General features: G+C 40.1%; 2 protein-coding genes across 3 annotated transcripts; one reads left to right on the top strand and one right to left on the bottom strand.

Annotated features, from left to right (window-relative positions):
* Window positions 1-774: 774 nt before the first annotated feature.
* On the bottom strand, window positions 775-7391 carry tspan33a (tetraspanin 33a). The gene is made up of 8 exons (XM_062444170.1): window positions 6861-7391; window positions 4150-4207; window positions 3850-3977; window positions 3653-3727; window positions 2659-2754; window positions 2402-2530; window positions 2133-2294; window positions 775-2002 (listed from the first exon to the last, which is right to left on the bottom strand). Exons 1-8 carry the CDS (start codon window positions 6954-6956, stop codon window positions 1901-1903), a joined length of 846 nt encoding a protein of 281 aa, XP_062300154.1. The 5' UTR covers window positions 6957-7391; the 3' UTR covers window positions 775-1900.
* LOC134004768 (zinc finger protein 436-like) lies at window positions 6189-15082 on the top strand. 2 transcript variants are annotated; one of them, XM_062444157.1, is made up of 8 exons: window positions 6189-6343; window positions 10762-10964; window positions 12389-12487; window positions 12571-12666; window positions 12762-12872; window positions 13068-13188; window positions 13304-13489; window positions 13579-15082. In XM_062444157.1, the coding sequence occupies exons 1-8, from the start codon at window positions 6331-6333 to the stop codon at window positions 14607-14609; spliced, it is 1860 nt and encodes a 619-aa protein (XP_062300141.1). In that variant the 5' UTR covers window positions 6189-6330; the 3' UTR covers window positions 14610-15082. The 2 variants fall into 2 exon arrangements, with proteins under 2 accessions (XP_062300141.1, XP_062300140.1); XM_062444156.1 differs by lacking the exon at window positions 6189-6343 and adding an exon at window positions 10426-10601.
* The last annotated feature ends 1791 nt before the right edge of the window (window positions 15083-16873 follow it).

Genomic DNA, 16873 nt, shown 5'->3' with positions numbered 1-16873 from the left:
GATGAGAGGTTGTGTTGGTTTATGCTTCTTCATGGGTACATTGGACTTTCGGCCACAGCTTCCCATTAGGTTAAAGACTGAAAAGGGCCCTAATCAAATAACAGCTTTAGAATTGAAAGAACCAATTATGTGTGACTCAAATTTTTACATTAAATTATTATATTCAGTAATGAAATTTACAGCTGCTGATGGATTTCACATGGACAAGTTTCAGTACTTTAAAAACATTTTGCACATAAATCCATACAAAAAAATGTTAAATTCAGATAGACTTTCCTCTGCCGTCAGGTTAACCCTCCTGTTGTCCTCGAGTCAAGGAAGGAAGGGAGGAAGAAGGAAGGGAGAAGGAAGGAAGGAGAGAAGGAAGTAAGGAAGGAAGGAAAGGAGGGAGGAAGAAGGAAGGAAAGGAGGGAGAGGAGGGAGGAAGGAAGGAAGGAAGGAGAGAAGGAAGGAAGGGAGGAAGAGAGGAAGGAAGGTAGGAGGGAGGGAGTAAGGAGGAAGGGAAGGAGAAAGGAAAAGAGGAAGGAAGGAAAGAAGGAAGGGGGAAGGTAGGGGGAGGAAAGAAAGAAAGGGAGGAGGGAAAGAAAGAAGGAGGGAGGGAGGAAGGACAGAAGGAAGGAAGAAAAGGGGATGGAGGGAGGAAAGAAGGAAGGGAAGAAAGAGACAAGGAGGGAGGAAGGACAGAAGGAAGGAAGGAAGGGAGGAAAGAAGGAACAGTCAAAACAGATGGGGTCAATTTGACCCGGGAGGACGACACAAAGGTTAAATAAATCTCTGATATAAGGCAGTTTTTTTGGTGAGGTGACAACACAAAGCTGCATCACTTTGAGATGTTCACACAGCTGTTTTGTTAAGTAGGAAAGTAAAGTAGAGTCCTGCACAAGAAAAAACAAGACAGCAAAAGGTGAGAACAGAATTCAAACGATGCATACACAATGGATAATATATCAGCCGCTGTGTATGTACAGGGTATATAAATGGTGTACATGGCCAGCGTTGTTTTGGCAAACGTTTATTTGCAATGGCAAACCTGTTGAGACATGCACTCCACAAAATCCAGCAGTTGTGTAGCCGTGCAGGCTGTCAGCTGGCTAAAACGTGAGGAGGAAATGACATCATGAGCAGTGTGAGGTCCAGACCAAACAACATGGGCCATGTTCTAGAGAGAAAGACCATTCATATAAACATTATCTTTGCAGTTCTCACCAAAAAAAAACAAAACATTAAAATCATATCACACTATTCATTTGTATTTGTAACAAGGGTAAAAGACATTTTGGACATACATATCTATTTTTACACTTGTAACTTGTGTCAAGTTGGCATACTTACACTGATATTGTAACTATGAAGTGAAAACATATAATATCATACAGTAGACATGGCTAAAGCATGAATAAAAAGGATCTATAATAAACATCCAGAAAGTATCAAATGTAAAATCAATCTCACAAATGCTTACAGCCATAATGTATAAAAATACAATTCCCTTTTTAGATAATATTGCAGTATAATGGATGTCTTTGAGAAAAAAACATATGATCCTGTCCATAGGACTTTCAGCACTAAATGACCCTTCCCCAATCTGCTTTGGTATTACTAAATACTGTAAAAAATGTAGTAAATGCAAGTTCTGTCTATGTCCACAAGGTGGCGACAGAGGCCCATTTCCCCACTTGTTTCCTTCTTCCACTTTTTACCAAGTTTTTGAAAGCATGTTACTGGTTTGTTCATGTGCTCTCTTAAAAGTTTGTTGTTGTTGTTGTTGTTGTTGTTTTTGTTCTTATCTAACAGGAATAAGACTTAATGTTCATTCCAGGCCGATGCCTCCTTTTGAGAGATGTTTTTTGGAGTCTTTCTGGTGCCATTCATCCAAATCTGGTCTGACCTGGCTTGGGTTTTAGGGCCACGGGTCAGTTCGGTGCTTGTATTGGTATTTCTGGAGCTCGATTTGGTCTTTGATCTGGTTGATTAAAATCTGAGACAGGAGGATCCCGACCAGCTGTGGGGGAGAAAACATAAGACAGATGCATCACTGCCAGGTAGTTGCAGCCTCTACAGTCTCTACCTGTATAGACTTGAGCACAACATGCATTTCTGTGTTGGTATGTATGCTGCAGACTATGTCCTACCTGTGGTATTGCCAGTCCCAGTGCAATGCCTCCTAGTAGGAACAGGTTGCTGTGAATCCAGTCGACCATATTGTCTATACAGCCATTAGTGTGAATGTGTTTAGCAGCTTCAGTGTACTCTAATTCCTGCATGCCTTGGCCACACATGGTGTTAATAACCTCCTGCACACATAGACATACACAAAGGGGGAAATACATATATATAAATATATAGACATGTAAAAAAACAAACAAAACAGAACCAAACAAAATTAAAAAAAGAAGATGACCTTGTTTTGGGATATGATGCAACATGAGTAGGGGACCGAGCAGCGTTCTCTACTGGGATTGTCCTGGCTGCAGTTGAAGTACATGTTCTGGGACCAGTCGGTGTACGCTATTCCACCACAGCAGCCAAACTGAGGAGACATGTAGAGATCAGACACAAAAACTACAAAAACTGAAATATTATTATTGCTCTGGTATTTATAATGATCAAATAATGATGGCTCTTAATTCAAAACTATTTTTTGGACTGAATCCTCACCTCTTTCTGACCGAAGTCAATAAGGTTTTGCAGATCAATGTCATCTCGGTAGTGGACTATAGCATTGTTGATCACCTCAGTCACTTTATTTCGTGCCTGGAAAAGCATTTGAAAGAGTAGTTTAACCCTCCTGTTGTCCCTGAGTCAAGGAAGGAAGGATGGGAAAGAGGAAGTAAGGATGGGAGGGAGGAGGAAGGAAGGATGGGAGGGAGGAAGGAAGGAAGGAAGGGAGGGAGGAAGGAAAGAAGGATGGGAGGGAGGGAGGAAGAAGGAAGGAAAGGAGGGAGGAAGGAAGGAAGGAAGGAAGGAAGGGAGGGAGGAAAGAAAAGAAGGAAGGGAGGAAGAAAAGGAAGGAAGGACGGAAAGAAAAGAAAGAATGGAGGAAGGAAAGGAAGGAAGGTAGGAGGGAAGGAAAGAAGGGGGAGGGAAGAAGGAAGGACAGAAGGAAGGAAGAAAGGGGGATGGAGGAAGGAAAGAAGGAAGGGAGGAAAGAGAGAGGAAGGAAAGAAAGAGAGAAGGGAAGGAAGGGAGACAAGGAGGGAAGGAAGGAAGGAGGGAAGGAAGGAAGGAAAAGAAAGGAGGAAGGAAGGAAGGACAGAGGAAATAAGGAAGGAAGGAAGGTAGGGAGGGAGGGAAGAAAGAAGGAAGGAGGGAGGGAGGGAGAAAGGAAAACAGGAAGGAAGGAAGGAAGGAAGGAAGGACAGAAGGAAGGAAGGTAGGAGGAAAGAAGGAAGGAAGGTAGAAGGAAAGAAGGAAAGATGGAAGGTGGGAGGGAGGGAGAAAGGAAAAGAGGAAGGGAGGAAGGAAGGGAGGAAAGTAGGGGGAGGAAAGAAAGAGAAAAGGAGGGAGGGAGGAAATAAAGAATAAAGGAAGGAAGGAAGGAGGGAAGGAAGGAAGGGAAGAAAGAAGGAACAGTCAAAACAGACGGGGTCAATTTGACCCGGGAGGACGACACAAGGGTTAAAAAACACTTTCCTCGATATTACTTCATTACCTTATCTGCGAAGATGAATCCCAAAACACCAGCAGCCACCTGGACCATGAAGATCACAGTCAGGCAGATACAGAACTGCAAGGAAGGAAAGAGAGAAATGGTACACCGCTGTAACCTTTTACAGTTCTGAATTTTAAAGGTTAAATCCAAAGAGAATCTGTATCTCCGGACTTATGGTTGAACAACTCCTGACTTACTGTTTGCAGCAGGCAGATGTTTTCTCGCAGGGAGCCAACACAGCCACAGAAGGTGAGTAAGAACATGAGGACCCCCACCACCATCAGCATTATAGCGGGGTCCACGGACAGACAAGCCCAAGCTGCTTCTGGATTAAAGAAGAAAGGGGGGGAGGGGGGGTTTGATACTGTTTTCGTACTGTAAGAGCAGCCTGACTAAAAAAAAAGCTTTGTGAAAACACACGACACTCGATACCCTCAGTGTCTCACACCCAACATCGAGAAAGACTATATATGTCCTGTCAATGGAGGAAAATTTACCTGCATGTTTCATCATGCGGGCGTACACTCCGATAGACACCATCACCAGGGAGATTATCTAAAGAGAGAAGAGAGAGGAGGGGGAAAAAAATCATTCGTGCATTTTAAAATATTACGTATCACATAAAATGTATCATCCCACCAGGTGAAAACTTATTCTATATGTCCATACCTGTCTGGGGAGTGGCACACTTCACCAGAATAATTACTCATGAGGTTTGCAGGAGGTACATTTGCATCACAGACATGGCTTTACTGATAAAACACTTTTCTAATAATACATGCTTTTTAGCCTCACCACTCCACTGTGAGAGCCTTAAGACAGAGGGCCACATTATTATAAGAAATATGGGTCAATGACGTATAAGGATTTTCAACAACTCAATTTTAGAATAATAAAAACAAGCATATCTAATGCAGTAGTTCAAACATTCAGAATGTTGTGTACCTGAAAATTCATATTACAATGTGAAAGTGATTTTAGTGGGTTTTTCAAGATTAATTGGCACTGGCCTTAAAAAAAAGTCATGTGGTGCGACCATGATTCATCTTGAAATATCTTATTTAAATAAAAGATCATCATTTACAAAAAAAAAAATGCAAATACTTTGTTTCCAAACACTTTATATTACTGAAAACTTGTAAAAAAAGATGTGAAGCGTGTTAAGTAAATTAATTTATTTCAAGATGAATCATGGTCGCACCACATGACTTTTTTTTAAGGCCAGTGCCAATTAATCTTGAAAAACCCACTAAAATCACTTAACTTCAAATTTATAATATGAATCTTCAGGTACACAACATTCTGAATGTTTGAACTACTGCATTAGATATGCTCGTTTTTATTATTCTAAAATTGAGTTGTTGCAAATCCTTATACGTCATTGACCCATGTACGTAAGGAGATTCTGCAATCCACTCTGCTTCCATTTGACTAAATCGACCTGGCAGCAATTGGTACCTTTCTCTAAAAAAAAAAAAAGAAAAGACCTTTTCACTCAGTGTACCTCGCTCAGTCTCAATAGAATAATAGGCAGCCCTGAGAAATACTCTTCCCACCCTGAATGAAATGGATCCAGTTACAACAGACACTGCTCCTCATTGGGATGGGAAGGCAGAGCTAGATGTGCTTTCCTCCTTTTTTGTGAAGGTTAAGCTTCACAGTGACTGAACCAGACGCAAAACTAACAAAAAGTAACTGCACTAAATCTCATTCTTGCATGGATTGTGACTGATTCATTGATAATACTTTGGTTCCAGCTGAGTTACTTGTACTGACTCATCAGGCAATTAATTACCAAGATTGTACCAATACATTTCTGTTCCCATGAAGTTTGTGAAGATTAAATATAATCTAGACTAGAAAAGAACCACACACACACACACACACACACACACACACACACACACACACACACACACACACACACACACACACACACACACACACACACACACACACACACACACACAGGAAGTAATCGTTGGTGTGTCCAATACGCACAGAGCTCATTGTGGCCAGAGGCATCAGAAAAAGACAACAACACATTCCATGTTGTAGAAAGTCAAGTTTTTACACAGCCTCGTCCTGTTTGTACATGGCCACAAGTCACAAATCACAGCTTCAGCATGCCTGACACACTCATACAGATGGTTTAAAGATAGAAGAAGATAGAAGATAGAAGTAACGCATGAAGAAAAAGCATTGCAGACTTCATTATTATTCAGGTATCAGCCACGCCCAACACTTTCTGTCTGTCTCAAACTCACTAGCTTTCAGTTCTCTCTGTCTGAGTGGTTTTCTAAAATGCCCTCATATTACACTAAACCCCCACCATGTTTAATCTGTGACCACACATCACCTCTAAAATATTGTAAGTCAGAAATCTCCTTGTATTGCAGATTCCAGAGCACCTGACACTGAGCAAAGCCCACCAATATGAACTTTGCTTTGTTTACACGCTGCAACTGAGCTTTGCTATTACTTAGACACAAGCATATTAAGCATATGAAGCAATGCAAATGTGTGTTCCCTGGGATCTGAGTATGTCATGAAAGGAATCAGTGAAAGCAGACTGGTATAAAGTATATAGTGTATGGTTCCTGAAAGAAAAAACCCCCAAAAAACTCCAGCTTTGTGGCAACTGGTACTGAAGGTACTTTCTGCACTATGCTATTGGCATGACAACAACAGGTGAGTACTGGACTACTGGGGAGAAATCCCCTTAGACAAAAATCTGATGCTACATTCCTGATCAACAAAAAGAGAATAAAACTCGTTCACTTGTTCACATGACTGAGCAGCAAACACCTGGAGTGTGTGTGTGTGTGTGTGTGCGCGCGCGTGTGTGTGTGTGAGAGGGGGGTGGGTAAGGTCCCTTTTCCTATTCCCTAGACACTGTTTCACTTTTGGTTAAACACCAAAGTCAATCAACAACTTACTCAAATAAAGAAGTGTGTACTCTAGCTGCCAGCGGACATAATCATGGCCTCACGTGTTCAGGATAAACACATAAGTAGGAAACACAGTGCCTGACATAGTTGGAATAATTAAAATCCTTAATAAAAATTTCTTTAAACGTATTATTTTATTAACCAACAGATTAGTGTAAGAAACAGAGCAAATCGGACCTGCTAATAAACACAAACGATAAATAAACTTTTTTATCTGTATCAACTATTGTGTCTCATATAGCAAAAGAACAACTCACCCAAAATAGGAAGTTGAACATGAACAGTAGATATTTGACCACAGGACTGACAAAAGAGTAGTCATTTCCAGCTGCGCCTGTGCGTCTTCCTCCCATGATGAAAAGTATCCACGCGTTTTAATCCAAACTTAAGCGCTCAATAATCAGCTGTATTAAAAACGATGTTCCCGAAAGTCAGTCAGGATAATAATGATGATGATGAGCTGCTCATTTTTCTTGCAGTACTTGAGTTGAATCATACAGCCGGTAGAGATCTGTCTCACACTGCCGCGAGCGCAGTCTTGCACTGACTGTGCGCGTGAGAACTGGGTGTGTTACTGCCGTATCTCACGTCTCACTGGTGATCATATGATAGCCTACAACCTGCAGCAGGAGCTCAAGAATCTGACTGACAGGTTCCCATCATGATTGACCTCGTGGACTTCAAGCTAATTCAAGTGAAACTACCCCTGGAATAAAATACAACACCTCTTCAAAATCAATACACTTTACTACTTCAACACACTACATTACCTTTTGGACATTTTAGAAACCTAATCTAAGTCTCCCAAACTCTACTAGCAATTGCTTTAGATAACTAAACTATGTTTTACATTTTAATTATTTTAATTTATTCATCAAATGATCTACCTTAAATGGAAAGTTTTAATGGCTTTTTATTAGCTAGTTGTGTTTTTACCTTTTCTCTGTTGTTGTTTTTTTTCATTTTCTTTGTTTTTGTAATTTTCTGGATGTCATTATAGATGAAGATCACCCCCAGAGAGCTTTTGAGTATAAATAAAGGTTGAATGAAAAAGAGAAATTGAAGTTTTTCCAGATTTAAAGTATATTTTTTAGGTTAAAGATAGTAAAACGTTTATTTACAGCAATGACAGAATACTTGCAATATGTTTTAACATGCACAATGTTAAAATATATTTTAAAATGTATGTTGAGGACGAAACATGGAAGATGCTTCTAGGGGGGTCTGAAGCAATGTCCAAGCATGAACATGTTTAAACAGCGGTATAAGCACATGGTTTACACTAGGTACAGGGAGGAAGGAGGGTGGGACGAGCACTAGGGTTTGCACATATTATTCTCTTCATTATTTGTTTATCTGTTTAATTTATTTTATTTCTTTTGAGTCTGTATCAGACAAATATGTTTGATTATTTAGATATGGTAATAAGTAAATATAAATAACAATTAGGATTAAAATACCTACATAAATAAGATATAAACACACAGGAAATAAATAAATAATAAATAGTTGAATTATAAATTAAGGAGAAGGGGTAGGATTCAATAAGCGAATGCTTCTTCCTACTCCTTTTCAAACATGTTTAATCAATTTTGTTTTCCTTGTTTTGTGCGTTTGACTGTTGTTTTCTGTTATGTAAGATACACATATTTATATTTTTTCTTTGTTTTTGTTTTTCTACATGTTTGAAATAAAGCCTTCATTCATTCATTCATTCATTCATTCAGTATGGAGGAGACGATGGGTTTGAGATGTGCTCCCAGTTTTTTGGAGAGGAGCAGGAGTTTAAAGAAGAAGAAGCAGATGAGTCATTACTGCTGTTCAGACTGGAACTGGCCACGTCGACAATATCTTGACAGACCTCTGGATATAGTTTCCTAGAAGAGGAAGTGATAATAGAAATAATATTTTACCCTCAATGCTTACAATTGATTTAATTTGAAAATAAAGTCAATAGAAAGGACCCACACATCTATATCCTATATATAACTGATTATGTCTTGCATGATTTTTAGTTATTTGTCATATGGTCAATCAATGGACTGTTGATGTGTTATTAGGCCTCACAAATGTGATTTAGTTCCTGTGTGCGTTGCTGCTTTAGTTGACCACTTCCTTGTTTGCAAAGGTTATCACTCATTTCAAAAGTTACAATGGAGAGAAGCAATATCAGCAAAAGAGGAAAGTCAGGGAAAAGCAAATTTGCGCAAGAGTCTTAGACTTACCACAAGATTTCCTTTGTTTAAATATCCTTGCCAGCTGGAAGCACCCTTCATTTTGTGGGAGATCTTTCAATGTGAACTCCAAGAGAAGAAGAAAATTACGGCCTGAGAAAAGACATGTCACAACAAGCTGAGGGACAAACTTTACTGCAGGAGAAATATATGACAAAGCAACGTGGTACCTGAATTGGAAAACATCAGGGGTAAAGTTTGGGAAAAATAAAACTACCTGGTGCTAGTTTTTTATTTAATTTTACAAATAGTATCATTTTATACATACTGATACAGCAGAGGAAGGAACTTGCATTAGGTTGTGTGCCACAGACTGCTGGTGGAAGTTGGAGCTGCATTTGATCGAGGGTAATGGACAGAAGCTGAAGGCCAAGGCAGGTGAAGGCTGGGAGCACAGCTGGCTGGCAGGGACTGAAGGTGGTAGGTTGCTGTCAGAAGTTGGATTTGGAGGTTTAGCATGCCTCTATCTGGTAGAGGTGGTGCAGGTTGCGGAGAGAGCCTGAAGGCACGAGCTAAGGAGGAATGTAGGTGAAGGTTTGGGCTGCATGTGTCTACCAACATCTGCAGGTGGAGGCGGCAGCAAGGCTGTAGGCAGGGGCCACAGGCGAAGGTTCAGCTTTTTGCCAGAATCTACAGATGGAGGCAGTGGTTACAAGACACTTGCAGAGGCTGTAGGTGGAGGTTGACTGAGTTTACAGTTAGCTATTAGAGGTGGTGGAGTAGAATATAATCACAAGATATTTTTAAGTGGATGTGTCTGCAGCTGTCTGCAGGTGGAGGCGAGGAGGCTGCTATAGCATGTTGGTGGAGGATGGAGGATGGAGGATTCAGAGGCTGTAGGTGGAGATGTATCTGTAGCTGTCTCAGAATCTGCAGGTGGAGCGTGGGACAGCAGTTAGGTGGTAAAAGCTGCTGACAGAGGCTCTGTGTGAAAGAGGCTGTAGGTGGAGGCTGGAAGATGGTACTTCAGCTGGTTTGCAGAGAGTATGGTTAAGGCTGGAGTAAAGACAGAAGCTGCATTTACTGATGAAAAGATTATTAAAAAGAATATTATGCTTTCATGTTGCCCCCCAAAAGTTCATTTATTTATTGCAGAACTAACCTTTGGATTAATGAAGGTGTGAAAAAAGTGGCAAATGTGTGCAACCTATTGGCTAAAACAAAACTATTTCCCCAGTAGCTTAGATCAGTGATTATCAATCTTTTTACATCAGGAACCCCTAAACTGACACAAATTAGACCACAGACCCTAACTTGATAGGACCTTTTTGTTTTATCAGGGTCCCACATCTGTTAAAAAATTTGGAATGTATGAAACCCATGAGCAAAATAGTCACACATTCTGTCATTGTGTTACTTATGGATGCAATGATAGTGAAAAGAAATATTATTTAATAATATTATTATATTATTGCTTTTCTTGGCAAGACAGCCTCTGCCTCTGATTGGCTTACCTTGGTATTCTTACCCTAACCCTAAACAATGGATGAATGTGAAAAATAGGTATTTTGCCCCAATTTTCCTCTGATGATCTTTTATATACCTTCATGCATGTCCCCATCACATTAAAATACTTTATTTTTTATTTTTTTTTAATATATATATATATTTTTTACCGACTTTTATTTAGAAGGAGTTTCATAACATCCGTTTAACCCGGAAGTTAAGGCTACTTGTATTCCTGGTTAAGATGAACGTGTTTTGTTTTGTTTTGTTCTTGGTTTAGGCATATTTGAAGTATGAAAATGGAGTGGAAGAGCAAAGGTTTGTAAGACTGTACATCTAATTTTCCCGCCAGTATCAGTAGTCAGTTATTTAAGCGATGTATACAGTTAGTAACGCAGTAATGAGACGAATGTTAGCTTGTGACTCTCTACCTTAAGTTGAGGAATAATAAATGTACTTGATACATCATTCTCTGCAGGTCCTCCTCTTCCTCTGGCCTCCTTAAATCTCCTGGTTCCTCCAGTGAGACTCATATCAGCTTTCATGTGGCGGATACTGCAGCAGCGCAGCGTGACCCAGTACGACCAGCTCCTGGACTTCATCAGTCTGGTGACAGAGTCCGTCCCGGAGCTCCTGAGTTCCGCTCAGAGAGCTCAGCTCATCCTGGGCCTGAGAGCAAAGGTGAGGAGCTACACTGAACTGTGGGACTTCTTATCTGGCATCCTTAATAGATGCACAGCAAACATACAAAGACTACTGACCCCAAGAATAAACTGCTGTAAGAAGCAACCATCATAGCAACATGTTAACTTCTTTCTTCTTATTATGTGGAAGAAACAGCACTATTATTCAAGGAAAGTTAAAGTTAAAGCGCATCTGTGTCTGTTTGTTATAATAATAATAATAATGCATTTTATTTAAAGGCGCCTTTCAAAGCACTCAAGGATACCTTACAAGGCACATAAAACATGACAACAGTACATCAAACAATAAAAATCAGGTAACGTTTAGTGCAAAGATAAAGAAATAAATATGAATGTGACTATAAAGTGCATCAGTGCAACAAATAAACAAGAACGTGATTGCATAGATAGTGTGAGACAGAGTATGCCACTCTGAATAGGTGCGTCTTCAGGCGGGATATAAAGGTGGAAACAGAGTCAGAAGAGCGGAGGGAAAGAGTTCCAAAGGTAGGGGGGGGCAGATCGGCTGAAAGCTCTTGACCCCATGATGGTAGTTAAGTTGGCAGATGGGGCAAAGAGCTGGTTGGCAGAGGAGGATCGGAGAGTTCGGGAAGGTGTGTAGATGTGAATCAGTTCCGAGAGATATGATGGTGCCAGGTTGTGAAGGATCTTGTAATAGAGGAGTAGAATCTTAAAGTCAATGCGGGATTTGATAGGAAGCCAATGAAGTTGCTGCAGGGCAGGAGTGATGTGTGTGATACTTTAAATTAGGACCCGTGGCAAACATAAACTCAATACTTCCAACACAGAATTTGGTGCTTTTTGGTCCACTGGGACCCAAAAATATTGGTATTTTAAAAAAAGCACTAATTAAAACAAGCAGAAATTGATATGAAGTCATTAAGAACAAATTGATCTGCAAAGTCAGAAAAAACTGATATGATAGAAAGCACCTGTTAGATATGACAGGATAACTCTGGGTCCTCTGTGGGTGCCCCATTTAGAAGGATTAAGGTTAAGGTGTCTAGATGGATGCTTCTAAATTCTTTTACTTTATTCTTCATTGTCCATTATGTTACTGGACAGGTCGAAGGTGCATGGAGATGATTGCTGGTTCTATAGTGTTTGGAGGTTGTTGTAACTTGCAATTGCATAATAGTTTTTATTAGTGCTTTTACATGTCAAAAACATGATTTCTCTACATTCCCACTGTATTTCTCTGAGCTTTAAAACAGTGCCTTGTACTGTGTCATGTAGTGTTATATTGTTTGTAAAGTTATATTGTTTATATTATTACATAGGTTATATTTCACTTCATTATTACTGAATGAAAAATCCAAATTCAGGGTTTTCCAGCAGCCTTTCTCTGCTATTTCATGCTTTTGTTTGAGTAACATGTGTCTCATATGTGCGCTGCTGCAGGTGGTTTTGGAGTTGTGTCGTGGTGACGTCCTCGCCAACCTGCAGATCATCCAGACTCACCTGGATAAAATCCATGAAGTGAGCTCCACTAATGAGCAGGTGAGTTTCTGAAAATAATATGTGAATTTCCAAATTGTGAGCTGCCTCCTCTCTCATCCTTATTTATGTCTACCATTTCTCAGGCCTGTACTGATATACTGAAGACCTCATACACCAACTTTGCCAATCTGGTTCAGAAGTTGTTGACTGTTCCCTTTGAAAAGGAGTTCTTCTTCCAAGTGAGTGTGTCTTTGAGGAATCCACATCTCATGAAGATCTACTGAAGGGAAATAAAAGTTTTGTTTAAATCCAAAAACTCTTACTGCTTCTGTAGGAGGTGTTCCCTACAACCTACGGCTCTTCCTACGACCAAAAACTGCAGCAGCTGATGTCTGACTTCCTGTCCAGGCTGGAGCAGCTGCTGCCCCTACCGGACCTGCAACAGGTACGTCAGCAGCAAATAACAGGCATTTTAGGTGAAATGAAATGTTTAATTCAGGCCAAAATCATTGCATTGACTCATGTTTGAGTGTGAATTATTATATTAATATATGTATTTTCTTCTTTTTGTGCTGTGGCTGTGAAGTATTTAGTGTTACTTCACTACCCAACCCGAATCTCTGTGTTCTTCTTTCCTCAGACAGCAGCTTGGCTCTCTGAAACAACATTGGCGGCAAAAGAATTTGGACTTCATCTGTCCGAACCCTTTGCACTGAAGACTCTCCTGCTTCATCATAGACAGCTGGGGACTCTCAGCTCTGGTGAGTTGAACAGAGATCGTGCAGCTGGTTTTTATTTGTCAGAGACTTAACTTGTTTACAACAATACGTGACCATAATGTGTGAAATGTAAACGGTTTTCCATCTCCGATGACAGATGAAGATATCCTGCCTACACTTGACCTCTGCCCTCAAAGTGAAGTGGAGAAGTACACTGAGCCCAACAGTGAGGATGATGATTATGGCAATGAGGTAGAGAGACTGGTGTTTGAGGATTTGGAAGAAGACTCAAGTCAAACGTCAGATGTCTTAACAGATGGCTGGTCACCAAAAAAGAAACCAGGTTAGACAAAACCAGCAGCAGCACAACAGAATTCTCCCAGAATGAGTCAATCTGTTACACCAACTTGTTGTGTTTTATGCTGTTTCCAGGTCCTCTGTCACATTTATTCATCTGCCCTCAGTGTTCTTTTGCTCATCGCACAAAGAGGAAGGTACAAGAGCACATCCAGAGTGAGCATCAGAAAACCGATCCCATTAAAGAAAAGGAATCTGTGAAAAAAGTCCGAGCAAAGACTCGGCAAAAAAGTAAAGACTTGATCGCCGAAGAGAAGAAAGCAGACGGCAACTTGGAGAAAAAGGGGGAACGCAAACAAAAAAATGCTCTCGAAAAAAAGAGGCAACGCAAGCAGAAGAAGGACAACTTGGAAAACAAGGAGCGACGCAGACGGAGTGATCCCACGGGGGAAGACAAAAGGTTTCTGAGCACGCGAGAGGTGAGCAAAAACTTCACAGAGGAAGAAACCAAATGCCTGACATGTAAAAAGGTTTTTGAACATCCAAATCAGCTCAAAACACACATGAAGCTCCACACCTTCCCGTTCCACTGCAGCCAGTGCGAGAAGGGGTTCACCAGCCCGTCGGGTTATTATCAGCACCAGAGACTCCACAAAATAGGGCGAATATTCATCTGCGGCCAGTGCAACAAGGGATTCCTGTGCAACTATTCGCTCAAGCAGCACGAGCGCCTGCACGAAGGCCCCTCCAACCTGTGCACCATCTGCGGGAAAAGCTTCAGCAAGGCGGGCATCACGAGACACATGCAGATGCACAAAGGGGAGAAGAATTACTTGTGCACCACCTGCGGGAAGTCGTTCCTGTCTTCGGGAGAGCTGCTGCTGCACACGCGGTCTCACACGGGCGAGATGCCGTACACCTGCACGCACTGCGGGAAGGGTTTCTCCAGCAAGAGTCACCTGAACGTTCACATACGCTCTCACACGGGGGAGAGACCGTATCTGTGCTCGGAGTGCCCGAAGCGTTTCCTCACACTGAACTGCCTGAAGAGACACACGCTCAGCCACAATGGAGTGAAACCATTTAAGTGTCCAAACTGCGAGAGAGAATTCTCCCAGCAGGGGAATTTAAAGAGACATCTGGCGACTCATAAACCTGACACGTAATGTTTAGTTGTTATTATTGTGTCATGCAGCTGGCAGAAGGCTTTTATGAAAACCAAAATTAATTTAGTTGGAATAAGTAAAAAAAACGTTCATGTTCATAAAATGCTTCTCCTTACCTTTTAAGCTGATGTTTACAAATTTGCATATTGTTAAAAATGATGTAAGTTTGGTAGTTTGTTGCATTTTTGAGTTGCTGTCAATCAACTAACACTTAAATTGCAGGTGCCAGTACTTCAAACCTTTTTTCTCACAAACTGGGTCAAAACATATTATTTTTTTTACTAATGGCTCACTGTGATGTGTGACCAACCTCATTTATCTATAAGGTGATTTTCACATTTTAAAAATGTAATGTTAAGTATGACAATGCACTAAAAACATGCATTATCATTCCAATGTTCCCTTTAACAGTTATTGTGTTACTAAACATACATTTGTTTTGTATAAAGTGATCTTAAATTGATTGAACCCAGAATTTACAGTTATTATTATCATGGATTTGGATAGTAAAGCATCTGATGTGACCTGTGATACCTTTTGAAGTTCATTGATGATCAATAAGTGATTCTGAGGCTTCCTGAATTAATGCTTCACATCTAAATTATGTGTGATTTGCTTTGATAGTCATGTCTTCATACAGTTATTGACTATAAAGTTCCTCAATAGGTGAGTGTGAAGAATGTTCCACCCAGATAAAGTGTGTGGGAATAAACACCAGAAACATTGACCACAGACATGTAAACATAAGAAAGAAGTCACAAACACAGCTGTATGAAATGCAATTTATTTGCAATTTTTTAATAACATCATTCCTCAGATAAAAATGCAATGTTACAGGAATATACATCAGATATTAATTTAAAACTTGCTTTCAAGGGACCATACAGTCTAAATATACTTTTTCCTTTTTTATTTACTGGTAGCGTGCGTTATAAGCAAGACAGACTCTGTCACCAATGACAGACTGACAAGTTACAGATACAAACTGTACATTACTTATTTACAAATCAACTTTTTGTTTGGTTTTTTCGTTTCACTTTTTTTTGAAAATAGGAGTAGAAAAAGTGATTGAATTAATATTCTGATTTATTTCATTTGTATTCTTTCGCTTTCTAAAATCTAAAATGAAATGAATGAACAAATGAAAAAAAAACCAAAATCAAGATCTCTCCTTTAGAAAAAGATAGAGAAGAAGAAGAAAAGGGTGTGTCAACTGTGAGACCATGCAGTTGTCACTGAGGAGACGTGGTTACTGAGGTGACAAAATGATGTTGGGCCCGTGTCACTTAGCAACCTCAGAACCAATGAAAACCCTCGCACAGTGGAGGGGGAGTGGCTTATGTTAAAGAACTCAAGTTATCAATGGCCACCTTCCTCCGAAGCTACCGCAAGCACAATAACACACTCTAGTTCATTTTTTTTGGACCATAAATAGTGTTGTTATTAAATACTACATTTAACAGTAGCGTCACTACTAATATTACAACAAATAGGTTGTTGGTCTCTGTCTGAACACCTCCATCTCTCTCTCTCTCAAATAAAAAAAACTTGAGGATTAACAGACTTCTCTTCAAGGGAAAAGAACAAAAACAAACAATCAGCTCAATCCTGTCAAAGGCCCTTTAACACTTAGCATGAGTAGTGAACTAAGACTACAAACAAGATCATAACACACTACTGACCAGTGGAGAACAGAGCCATGTAGCACTGGCATAGCAACACAAAAGCTGTGGATCCCCTGCCATTTAACCATCAGGCTAGCTAAAGGCTGGGATTAATCCCTGCCTGGATTTAAAAAAAAAAAGAAAAAAAAGATGAATGTTGCTTTCATTGTTTCAGTTTACACCTGCATGCCGTTAAAGAGGTGTTTCCACACCAGTAAGAAATAGCTCAAGGAAGAAAAAACACTGCCAAATAATTCATTAAAGCTGCTTTTGTGCACACACACACACACAGGCATACGAGACCTATTTGTTTCTGACTCTTTGCGGTCAAATATGGTCCCCTAATGGCTTTCCTAGCAAGATGAAACCACTTGGAATAAAGTTCTGTAAAGATGGCGTGTGTCAGCAAAGAGCTAAATTCACATCTTTCATGTCTGTGTGAGTCAAAACTGAGCATAAAACCATGTGCTAGATATAACTTTCAAATACTTAAATGTGGATTTTTTTCCGATATGTGAGAATGCCAGTATGAACATCACTACGTCCTACATTCAAGGGGCATGGAAATAATTATCATTCATGGTGCAATGTGAAGTAGCT

The sequence above is a fragment of the Scomber scombrus genome, chromosome 22 (assembly GCF_963691925.1).
Source record: "Scomber scombrus chromosome 22, fScoSco1.1, whole genome shotgun sequence".
Classification (NCBI taxonomy): Eukaryota; Metazoa; Chordata; class Actinopteri; order Scombriformes; family Scombridae; genus Scomber; species Scomber scombrus.
The sequence above is the reverse complement of the archived record's forward strand: the minus strand, read 5'-3'. Positions and strand labels throughout refer to the sequence as shown.

Excerpts from the sequence above, each read along its gene's own strand:
- LOC134004768 (XM_062444156.1), top strand. The coding sequence starts at position 10,577 with ATGAAAATGGAGTGGAAGAGCAAAG. Across the intron at positions 10,965-12,388 it reads TCCTGGGCCTGAGAGCAAAG|GTGGTTTTGGAGTTGTGTCG; the intron begins GTGAGGAGCTAC and ends GCGCTGCTGCAG. Across the intron at positions 12,873-13,067 it reads CCCTACCGGACCTGCAACAG|ACAGCAGCTTGGCTCTCTGA; the intron begins GTACGTCAGCAG and ends TTCTTTCCTCAG.
- tspan33a (XM_062444170.1), bottom strand. The coding sequence starts at position 6,956 with ATGGGAGGAAGACGCACAGGCGCAGCTGGAAATGACTACTCTTTTGTC. Across the intron at positions 3,978-4,149 it reads CCGCATGATGAAACATGCAG|AAGCAGCTTGGGCTTGTCTG; the intron begins GTAAATTTTCCT and ends TCTTTAATCCAG. Across the intron at positions 2,003-2,132 it reads TGGGACTGGCAATACCACAG|CTGGTCGGGATCCTCCTGTC; the intron begins GTAGGACATAGT and ends TCTCCCCCACAG.